The 10,864-nt window shown below is 32.9% G+C and overlaps 2 protein-coding genes and 1 non-coding gene across 3 annotated transcripts in view; all 3 read right to left on the bottom strand.

The window, feature by feature from the left end:
* Positions 1 to 331: 331 nt before the first annotated feature.
* LOC107016240 (alcohol dehydrogenase 1) lies at positions 332 to 3,277 on the bottom strand. The gene is made up of 10 exons (XM_015216729.2): positions 3,117 to 3,277; positions 2,805 to 2,941; positions 2,088 to 2,134; positions 1,682 to 2,007; positions 1,519 to 1,601; positions 1,357 to 1,432; positions 1,214 to 1,275; positions 1,013 to 1,108; positions 761 to 922; positions 332 to 674 (listed from the first exon to the last, which is right to left on the bottom strand). The coding sequence occupies exons 1-10, from the start codon at positions 3,151 to 3,153 to the stop codon at positions 558 to 560; spliced, it is 1,143 nt and encodes a 380-aa protein (XP_015072215.1). The 5' UTR covers positions 3,154 to 3,277; the 3' UTR covers positions 332 to 557.
* A 2,398-nt stretch (positions 3,278 to 5,675) lies between these two features.
* Positions 5,676 to 5,756, bottom strand: TRNAL-AAG. The gene has a single exon. It is a non-coding gene; the product is annotated as a tRNA-Leu (tRNA).
* Positions 5,757 to 8,074: 2,318 nt separating this feature from the next.
* LOC107017787 (putative transcription elongation factor SPT5 homolog 1) overlaps positions 8,075 to 10,864 on the bottom strand; it is a 16,534-nt gene continuing 13,744 nt past the window's right edge. Inside the window, exons 19-22 of the mRNA XM_015218051.2 lie at positions 10,690 to 10,807; positions 10,450 to 10,593; positions 9,734 to 9,834; positions 8,075 to 8,499 (exon numbers count right to left, since the gene is read on the bottom strand). Coding sequence (XP_015073537.1) covers positions 8,254 to 8,499; positions 9,734 to 9,834; positions 10,450 to 10,593; positions 10,690 to 10,807 — 609 coding nt within the window. The 3' untranslated portion in view covers positions 8,075 to 8,253. The remainder of the gene's footprint in view (positions 8,500 to 9,733; positions 9,835 to 10,449; positions 10,594 to 10,689; positions 10,808 to 10,864) is intronic.

Raw genomic sequence — 10,864 nt, 5'->3', positions numbered from 1 at the left:
AAAAAAATTAATTGTATTTAGGTTATTGCATTATTTTGTGGTTAATACTTTCTTGTTAGTTGGTTTGTCTCCTTTCCATACACCTATTTGCCTCCGCAAGACAAGGAGTATTTGCCTCCGCAAGATAAGGAGTATGATTTGCGTACACTCCAGATTTTTGCACTTAAGAAATGTAAACCCTGTATAAGATCCAAGGAATTTCTTGTTGCAACATAAAGACCAAACTTCTCATAGTCATTGATGGTGTTTTAATGACCTATTGTAGTCTAAAAGATCTGAGTTTCTAGTATTTAGAGTCTAAAATTTGTTCTAAAGCACAACAGTATGAATATAACATGGAAATGACCAAAACTCAAAAGAGTCTTTCAAAATATGCAAATATTATTACACAATATGTTGAGCAAACTCAGGAGGCCTTTTAGAACACACATACTTTGCCTCCAAACTCTACTTTTAACATAATTTTACCCCAATAAAATACCGTTTGTTTTATTACATTCAAGCTCTATATTACTTACTAGGTAATATACTGTCCTATTCTCCCTATTTAGCATATTTCAATGTCCCATGGTGATCATGCAACGGAGGCCTTCCCCTTTCAGCATAATGTCAAATGCTTTGTTGATCTCTGAAAATGGTACTTGATGGGTGATGAACTTCTCCAGCTCTAGTTCCTGAAAAAATTTACTCCGGGATGAAGTTCAACTTCTATGCACGGATAGTCGTTTGAGTATATATCGAAGATAGGTGTAAGGATTACCTTATTCATGTACTTGTCCACCACAGATGGGAGATCAGTTTTGGGCTTGTAGTTACCAAAGAAGGTGCCCTTGAGTGTCCTCTCATTCAACAGGTTCATGGGATGAGTTTTGAATGCGTCGTCTTTGTTTGGCACGCCAACAAGCACAGCCACACCCCAACCCTGTAAATCAAGTATGTCATAAGATTGTGACGCTTACACTTGAGTTGAATGAGATGGAAAAAAGACTTTAAAACGGATGAGACTTGTTACATCATGAACACATTCAAAAGCGGAGATCATAGCGTTAACATTTCCAGTACACTCGACACTACGGTCAACACCTCCATCGGTCATCTCAGCGATCACCTGAAAATCATCGCGCAAACCTCAGACAAGAAGTTGCTAACAAACACTACACATGATATGTTATGTGCAGTGGAAACAAGATGGACATGCCAGAGACAAACAAACCTCCTGAACAGGCTTATCATGATCTTTTGGATTCACAAACTCTGTGACACCGAATTTCTTGGCTGTCGAAATTCAAAAGAAAAACAGAAAATCAACAAATTTTGACATTACATTCTTGTTCATCTATAATCAAATGCACTCACCATCATTGAATCTGCTGGGATTCAAATCAATACCAATGATCCTAGAAGCCCCAGCTAGCCTAGCTCCTTCAGCAGCCTAATACAAGATGACCGACACAACGTTCTCATTATGACAACGAACGAACATTGTATCGAAAAACAGAGGGTGGAATGTATACTCACAGCAAGGCCAACAGCTCCCAAACCAAAAATAGCCACAGTAGAACCTCTAGTAGGTTTGGCAACATTCAGGGTCGCACCAAGTCCTTCAGAATAGATGAACTCCGCCATAAGACAATATCCAATTATAAAAAAACTTACTCAAATGACTAAAGTTGAATAAAACCTGTTGATATTCCGCAACTCAGGACACAAACTTTGTCAAGTGGTGCCTGTGGATCGATCTTGGTGACGCAACCAGAATGAGCAACAGTGTATTCACTAAAAGTGGAAGTTCCAACAAAGTGGTATATCGGCTTTCCATCCTTGGAAAATCTTGTTTGACCATCACTAATCATAACTCCCCTGTCTGTATTTATTCTTAGGAGTTCACACATGTTGCTTTCTGATGATTTACAGTGACGGCATTGCTGACATTCTCCGGTAAACACAGGAAGAACATGATCTCCTGGTTGAAGATCTGTAACACCTTCACCTACACTCTCCACAATTCTACAACCACACAAATGTAAACACTCTTATACATACTGAATAAGTTTGAAAATAACATAAGAAAATCAACTACTCCATACCCTCCAGCTTCATGTCCGAAAATTCGAGGAAACAAAGGTGTTTGTCCCTACAGCAAAACCGAGGATTGCAAATCAATAACTACACCAACCATCAAGATGGAAAAATATGCAAAGGGGTCAAGACGAACGCTACAATATTCACCATGATTGCAAAAAAAAAGGTATAAGCAGCAGCACAGACTAAGTGATATTTAACAAAAGATAACAACTTTACATATCAAAGACCTCATAAAAAAAACATTACATTTTTTATTGGGATCACATAGATAAGAACAAGTATAGTCATTATACCAAACTTTCTATCTAATAAACAGAACCCTTTGTGCTTCTAACACCAATAAGCATGATCAACACAGAAAATGAAAAATTAACAACCCACGTTAAGTAATTAACTACATAGTGGTTAGATATCTTTCTATTTTATCCTTCGGGTTGGCCCAGTGATTTGGGTTTGGGACTTAAATTAACAACCCTTCGCACGGGGCTTGCCTAGTGCGGGTTCCTATCTCCTGCGTAGTTTTAGAGGTATGGCATAGAGCGGGATTTTATGCTATGCGCATCAAATCCAAAGGGTAGTGGATGCGGGTTTTCCTAAAAAAAAAATAATGTCTCCGTATTTGTAGAAAGAATCAAATTCTTACAAATTGAACTAGCACTAAACACTCAAAAAAGTTGATATAATGATTTCAAAACACACGAAAGTTTGAAGAAAAAGACCTTAGCTTCCCAGAAGTAAACATCAGTGTGGCACAATGAGGTGAAGAGAATCTTGAGTCGAACTTCATGTTTCTGTGGAGGTGCAACATCCACTTCTTCAATTACCAAAGGTTTTCCAGCTTCCCATGCAACCGCAGCTACACAAAAACAATCACAAGACCATAAAAAAGCCAGATTTTGAAAAAATCTAAGAAATTTTACTTACACTCACAAAAATTTCATAATTTTTTCCAAATCACAAACAACAAAATCCCCAAAAATCACAACTACGCAGATCCTTGATATAGCAAAAAAAAAACAAAAAAGGATCACCTTTGCAGCGAATGACCTGACCAGCAGTATTCATCATTGTTGATTTATGGCTTAAACTTTTTTTTAAGAAAAAATGGTGTTTTGTTGAATTTATGATAACTCCGCACCGTCTGTTATAGTGTGAGAGTAAAAAGGCTTACACACTTCCTTCAGGACCACGTGTCTTCTTTCTTCATTACAACACCTCTTCTTTTGCCAACTTTCTAGTTATAGTTTTAATGCAATGGTGCCAAATAGCATACTACTACCACTATTTTTGTTATGTTTTTTAAAAGATTGATTTTAAAAAATAAAAAAAATTATATATTCAAAAACTATACATAAAATACATATTAATATAATGAAAGAAAATATTATAAGATCAAAATTCTTATCGTTTGATTTTAAAAATGGGAAGTATGATGATAAAAAAGTGGATGGAAGAAGTATTATTTTAATTTTTGGATAGCTCTATTAATTCAGATTCTTGTCGGGTAAAATTTTATTTATTCTAGTCTCTAATCACAATAATAATACAATTAATTCTTTCCTTAACGGCCATTAATGAAAGATGTAGGTATATTTCTTAAGGTTTCAAATAATCAAGAATCACATTGCAAAATATATTTTGTACAAAAAGATATAATCAAAACACTAACAGTTGATCATGCTGTTGAGTCCATCCCATTTTTTGGTCAATTTTTGCTATTCAATTGCTACAAGTAATTGTTAAAAAGGAATAGTAATTAGAGTTGAAAATAAATGATTTGGTGGTTGGCAAATTGATAAGATTTGCAACCCTTTTTTTGACTTTGTTATATTTATATATGTCATTAGTGACATAGGCATGGTTTTATCCTTTTATAAATAGAGCATTCTTGCTCATTTATAGTATACACCAAGTTAGAGAGAAAAATCATTTTGAAAGCAAAGTGAGGTATTTCAGAGACTAGAAGAAAAATAGATGTGAGAGATATCTTAGTAAAGTGGAAACCAAAAGAGTGTTGTTCCTTTTGAGTGTATAGTAGTCACTTTGAGTATTTTATTCGTGACTAGACAATGTAAAATTCTTTATTATAATAATATCAGTTGCTCCTCTTGGCTCGTGATTTTTTCCCTTATTTAGAAGGATTTTCATGTAAAATTCTTGGTGTCATTATTTTCTCATTTTATATCTATTGCTTTTACCATATATATTTTTGTGTTTGTCCACGTTTTCCCAACACATACAGGATTTCTAATTTTAGAATTTGGACAAAATTTGGCCTATATTGCGTCCCATATTTCATATTCATAATAGCTAAATTAGTGTTTTACATAAACATAAGGGTTTTAGGAATAAGAATTAGCTTTTCAAATCATATTTATTCATTGTAAATAAAGTTCTAAAGAAAGAGATATGCTTAAGATACTAAACAAATCCAACTCACAAATAGATTTCATCACTTACCAAAAAGAAGGGTGTGTCTCGAATTCCAGCCAAAAGGACCATTTTTTTCTCTTGTGATTTTGAAGAACAATTTGTTTAGATAAGGTTCTAAGGTTCTTAGACTTGAGGAAAACGAATTTAACTAAAGGAGGTGTGAAAGGTACTGCATTATTTTTTTTATGAATGAAGGTCGAATTTAACTAGAGGACTTGACCTTATATATTATATATGGACACATCAAGGTCGAAGAATAATGAGTAGTTGGATCGTTATTTTTTTTCTTTCCGCACTAGTTATTTCATAGTATTACTCTTGTAATTTCTTATTCTTTGATTTATGTTACTCGATATTGTTTCTTATATTTCGATTATCATATTACTTTAATTGTAGTTATCGTTCCTTTTATCATACTACTTTGTCATGATTTTTTTGTGGTATTTTAGTTATGATTTCTTTACTTTTGTCAATCTTTTCAAACTATTTTGAATTGTTTTTCCTAGAACCGCAACTCCTCAACCCTCTAAGACATGTAGAGATAAAATTTCCACATATTTCATCCTCATTAGGTTCATATGAGAAATTACATTGAGTACATCGTTGTTGATTAATTTGAATGGGTATAAAAATTAATACACAATTATTTTTTTGAGGAATGTTATATTATGAAATAGCTTTTGATATTAAACATGTCACATAAATATAATTTTAGTTAAAAAATTATTAAATTATCTCAACTCCATTTATGAGACTATACAAACAAATTGAAACTGCATACGTACTTTTTACAAATTGAACTTTCATTTACAAGCATGAAATAAATATTTGTTCCTTCGAAAGTAAAATAATGATCAAGGGCTCAATTAGTTATCTTTAGAAACTGATGAAAAAAATATTAATTTACAATATGAATACTTAATCACACAAAAGCATTGAAAAAAATTATAAATAATTAAACAAAAATTCTCTAACATTTACAATCAAGCGATAAATATTTATTCCTTCAAAAGTAAAATAGTAGCAAGGCTCATTTAGTTATCTTTAGAACTGATCAAAAGAATATTAATTTAAAATGTGAATACTTAATACTTTTTTCCATCATCACACAAAAGAATTTAAAAAATTAATTATAATTAAACAAAAAATAATTCTTATGTTGAGAGTGGGATTTGAACCCACGCCCTTTCGGACCAGAACCTTAATCTGGCGCTTTAGACCAACTCGGCCATCTCAACATTTGGTTATTAATAGTCACCTCATTTAATATATCTTCGATGCAAAAGAGTTCGAGACAACAAGAGGATACTAAGATCAATCATATATTTATATAAAAGAGAATCCGAGGTCTGTCTACGTGGCGCCACCACAATAAAAATTTCCTTTAAATTTATTTATTTCCAAGACTGGTCTTCCTCTTTTATGAAAATATGTGAATTTTATGAAAAGTTTGGACTCTTATAAAAAGTTGTGACTTCATTGAAAAGTTACAACTTTTGATTTTTATAAAAAGTTTTGACTTTAATAAAGAGTTGCGACTTTTATCAAAAGTTGTGACTTTTATGAAAAGTTTCGACTTTAATGATGAATTGTGAATTTATGAAAAGTTGCGTCTTAAATGAAAGGTTGTGAACATTCCGAAGGGTTGCAACTTTTCCAAATAGTTATAACCTTTCTAATAAAACACAATAAACATTTGTTCACACTACCCTGTGTTTTCTATAAATAGAGGGATTTGTCTCATTTTAAAACAACGAACATTTTGATCTTCTTCTTCTACTTCCGTCAAATTAAATATTCGTGTACTATGCTCATTTTGAGTGACTTGCTAGTACCACTGTTTTTGTATGAATAAGTTGGTGAATAAAATCGTTCCATCGTGAGAGGATGTAATTCATTAAACATCTGGTATTGGAGGGGAATAGTTTTCTTAAGGGGACGTTGTGCATTCAATGGACTCGATTTTTTTCTTTCTATTTCATTCTATATTTACATATCCTGGTATGTTTTATTTACGTTCATCAATATATGCTTATGACATGTTTTAAACTCGGTTTTCTATGTTACTATAAAGTTCCTGTCTCCAGTATTATTGAACATATACATTTATAGTACGTATATTAATTGTGTAGAAAATAATTATTGTACTCTATTTCAAGAATTCATGTTTTGCTATTCTATATTAAATTCTAGGCATAATACATAAATGTGCCCTTTGACTTGACTTCGAATCACATTTATGCCCTTCAACTTTGGGTGTGCACAAGTAGACACTTAAACTTGTATAAAGTTGAACGAATAGACACACATGTCCTATATGTCATTTTTTGTCCTACGTGGTGTCCTACGCGTATTGTGCCATGTAGGATTAATGTGTTTATTTATTTAAAAGTCGGATAGTTAAAGTGCTTGTTTGTGCATTATGAAAGTTGGAGGTCAAAGTTAAAATATGAAGTCAAGTTTAGGGTCCAATATATGTATTGTGCCTAAATTCTATAACGTAAAAGTACTATATATAAGCTTACATATTATCTATTTTTACATAGATATGAAATTTCTCACTTATCAATTGAAGAAATTCATTATATAAGTTCAAAAGTTATAATTGTTTTCATGTTCAAGTCTTTTTTGAATATTTTAACATATTTTTGAATTTTCTCCTAAGACATATGAGAAAATTCCTTGTATATATATTATTATTTTCTTCTTTATTTTCCTTTTAATGTTTATCAAAGAACCAATGATATATTATTTCGTTAATAATTCATTCATTATAGGTTCTTGAGTTATGTGATAATGAAAATTAATCAAATTTATGCTTATATTTTTCGAAAAACCTATCTTCCCTTATTTTTAATGTATTGATATTAGTATAAACTTTTTTTCAAGTTCAATGCAATTATTATTTATGATCGCACGAAGCCCATGCAAATTACCTAATTTAAAATATTTCATTACACTTTATATCACCATCACGTAATGAGTAGATATCACATTTTTTTAACTTGTATTAATAGATCCAGATGATGGAGCAAATTTTTACTTGTACTTAAGAATCACTGTGTTTGTGGTACATCGAATATAATATGTATCCATTCTCACTATCAAATTTATTTTGTATCAATTTTATTCAATCAAATATAAGTGACAAAGATTAAATTTGTATTCTAACAACAATGTTTATAGTATGGATTGATTGTATTCATGATACAAGTTAAACAATTGTATCCCATCAAATATAAGTGAGAGAGATTAGATTTGTATTCTAACAACGATATTTATAGTATGTATAGATTGTATCCATGATACGACATACATTCTCTCTCCCACCCCGCACCCCAATCCCACTCACCTCTCTCAATCTCGCTCACATCTCTCCTCTCTCAATCTCGAAGAAGCACAAAAAGAGAGATAGCATTTGGACTTAGGCTGCAGGTTATACTCTCACACAAAACCATAAATCATTTTTTATGACAATTTTCAAGAGAGGACCACTGGAGGCGTTCAATTCAAACCCAAATAAACAAACACATCAGAAAAGATATAGACGATGGCCTCCTGCGTTTCACTTGAACATGAAAAATCCCCTTTTAAACGATTCTTTTGAAAATGCATTTACATAGTTCCGTTCAAACATAAAGGAACAAAGTAAACACTTGAAACTCATGAGCATAACATGAAATATAATACAACTATTGATCACAACTTGTTCACTAACTAGAATTGCTTGTCACTCTATGCATGCGCTAACTTGGCCAAAAGTACCATGTCTAAAATTTTAACATCAAGGGTATCATCCACCTTTACAATCCCATCAGTGCCATCAACACCAATAAGCTTGCCGGTTGCACCACGTTGGGGACCACCCATTATCTTGATTTTATCAGACTTCTTTGGTACAATTATATCAATTTCAGTTGGGTGCGCAATGATAGTGTCACCATTGCCGCTTGATCCAAGACCAACACTACAGGAACCATCCTGCTCCACAAGCAAGTTAGAGAATACTGGTTAATTTTCCAATGAAACTATTCACTTGAAAAGAAAGTTCACAGCCAGATACAAAAAAGCAGAAGAATCAACCTCTGATAAAAGCAGACAACTTTTTAGAAATAAACCATTAGCACAGTTTTATATACGTTTACACTATATACACACATTCACTTTAATGGCTTGTATACACACTACTGATGATGGAAGAACGTTCTGAAAATATGTGGTTAAATAACAAAAACAGAGCATCACATCAAAGTTAAAGAGTGAATATTTTAAAGTTGTAGAACTAGAAAGATATCAATCATTTTGAAACGTCCCAGTACCGAGAGCATGACAATTGGAACAAATAGGATGAATATTTTTAGTACAAAGTAAAAATGAAATTACAAAGTTCAAGATCTAATCCAGCAAAATTAGAGAAAAAACATTCATTTTTCTAACTCCGTCATTTTCACAACCCTTATTTGGGATAACTTGAATAGATAATCAATAATCCCTTTCGAACTAATATACACATGTGCATTGCTCTTCTAGCTTAGAGCCATGCTCCCTCGTCCATTTATCAGTATCATTGTTCTATTATTATATTATATTACTATCGTTGTTACTTGGGTTATTTTTTGTCGTTGGTAGTTGTCCTTTCTACAGTATTTTTGAAAACGCTTTTCTTAAATCGAGGATCTATTGAAAACAGCCTCTCTACCTCACACAAGGTAGGTGTGCATACACCTCACTCTCCCGGACCCCCACTTCTAGGATCACGACTAGTATAATGTTGTATTTACATGTGCAATGTATCTTCCCAGGAAGTGGTTAAGAGGTTTCGATGCACCTCTCAACATTCTCTAAATGTACAATTTCAAAAATAAAAATAAAAACCTCTAAAATGTAATGATCCCTATATCCCAATTTATGTGACACTTTCCGCTTTTCGAGATTCAAACAAACATATAATTGGACAGTATCTGTTAGTTTTTTGATACAAAATTACATGTTCGAAAACTATATAAAAGGATTTATAAGTTGCAATAATTAATAATTCGAGATAATTAGAAGACAAGAAAAATTATGGTCAAAGAATAATTTGTTTGACTCGAAATCCGAACACCATCACATAAATGGGACGGAGGGAGAACTAATATTATCATATGCACAATCAGGTCATATGTGAAGCAAATTCCCACTATGGAGTAGATAAATTAGTGCAGGATATACATACCGCTAACACCTCATGGACAACTCCGATGACAGTATCATCATTGGACTTCCGTACATTGACCAAGATATCAGGCAAGAGCCAAGGACCTTCTGTATCCCCACCTGCAATTTCAGAGTTGTCAGCTATTACTGGATGTTGAAAATAGTATTGCCTACGGCTCTTCTAGATAAAATAATAAAATGAATTTGCAATGATGAACAACATTAAAGGTCATTCTCCTCTATGTCTAAATCATCATGGTGCAAGTAAAGATGCAACTGTTCGGACATATTTGCATTCCTCACATTGCAATTTTGACTAACATAAGAGCAATTTCGACATTATAATCAGCACAAACCACTGAGAAAATACAAAAATTGAACACAGTAAGCTAAATGACAATTTTAATACTGCAATGATCTGTAAATCAACAAAAATATATAATTCATACTTACACACTAACATTGAATTAAAATGCACGAATATGAATAACAAGGACCACCAGTTCATCACATGGCAAAGTGGAAACAAGAGACTATCTGATCTCAATAAAATGTTTTCTATTGCTAGACAAGATATTATGGGTAAAATATATAAAATCTGCAGCAGTCAGTCACAAGTTTACCAGCTCAATAGCGTAAAATGCTTCTCATTTTAACTTATCAGTAATATATATTTATTCTAAGTGATTTTCCATTCCAAAAGACACAAATTATTGTGCCGAACAAGGGACACACCTCCTATAGGTGACATCATATCCAGCCCACCACTTCCAGGAGTCATTGGCTGCCCGCCAGGAGTACCAGGTATATATGCTGAACTTGGTGTCATTGGTGGTTGTCCACCAGGAGTTGATGGCAAGTAAGGACTTGGAGCATTAGCTGCATGGAACAAAGAAATGGCATTATATACTCCATACAAGGACCGAAAGAAAAAAAATGCAGCTTTTACTCCTGTAAATGAGACTTTAGGTTTACCATATGCAGAACCATTGTCTCTTGGGGTACCAGCATCACTGTAATTACCGCTAGGTGTATTAGTCCAACCAGAACCAGGAGTAGGTGCTTCATACGCCCTTGAACGTGGACTAGATGGCTGAAAAATGAACAAAGCATGATAATCTTTCTTTGTGAAGAGAAAAAAGCATGATAA

The sequence above is a fragment of the Solanum pennellii genome, chromosome 4, assembly GCF_001406875.1.
Source record: "Solanum pennellii chromosome 4, SPENNV200".
In the NCBI taxonomy this organism is placed as follows: domain Eukaryota; kingdom Viridiplantae; phylum Streptophyta; class Magnoliopsida; order Solanales; family Solanaceae; genus Solanum; species Solanum pennellii.
Note: the sequence above shows the minus strand (reverse complement) of the source record. Positions and strands in the feature narration are given on the sequence as shown.

What these genes read in the sequence shown, in the direction of transcription:
- LOC107016240 (XM_015216729.2), bottom strand. Translation starts at nt 3,153, where the DNA reads ATGATGAATACTGCTGGTCAGGTCATTCGCTGCAAAG. An exon ending in TTTACTTCTGGGAAGCTAAG is followed by an intron (nt 2,135 to 2,804) that starts GTCTTTTTCTTC and finishes GTTTTGCTGTAG; the next exon opens with GGACAAACACCTTTGTTTCC. An exon ending in ATGATAAGCCTGTTCAGGAG is followed by an intron (nt 1,109 to 1,213) that starts GTTTGTTTGTCT and finishes GATGATTTTCAG; the next exon opens with GTGATCGCTGAGATGACCGA.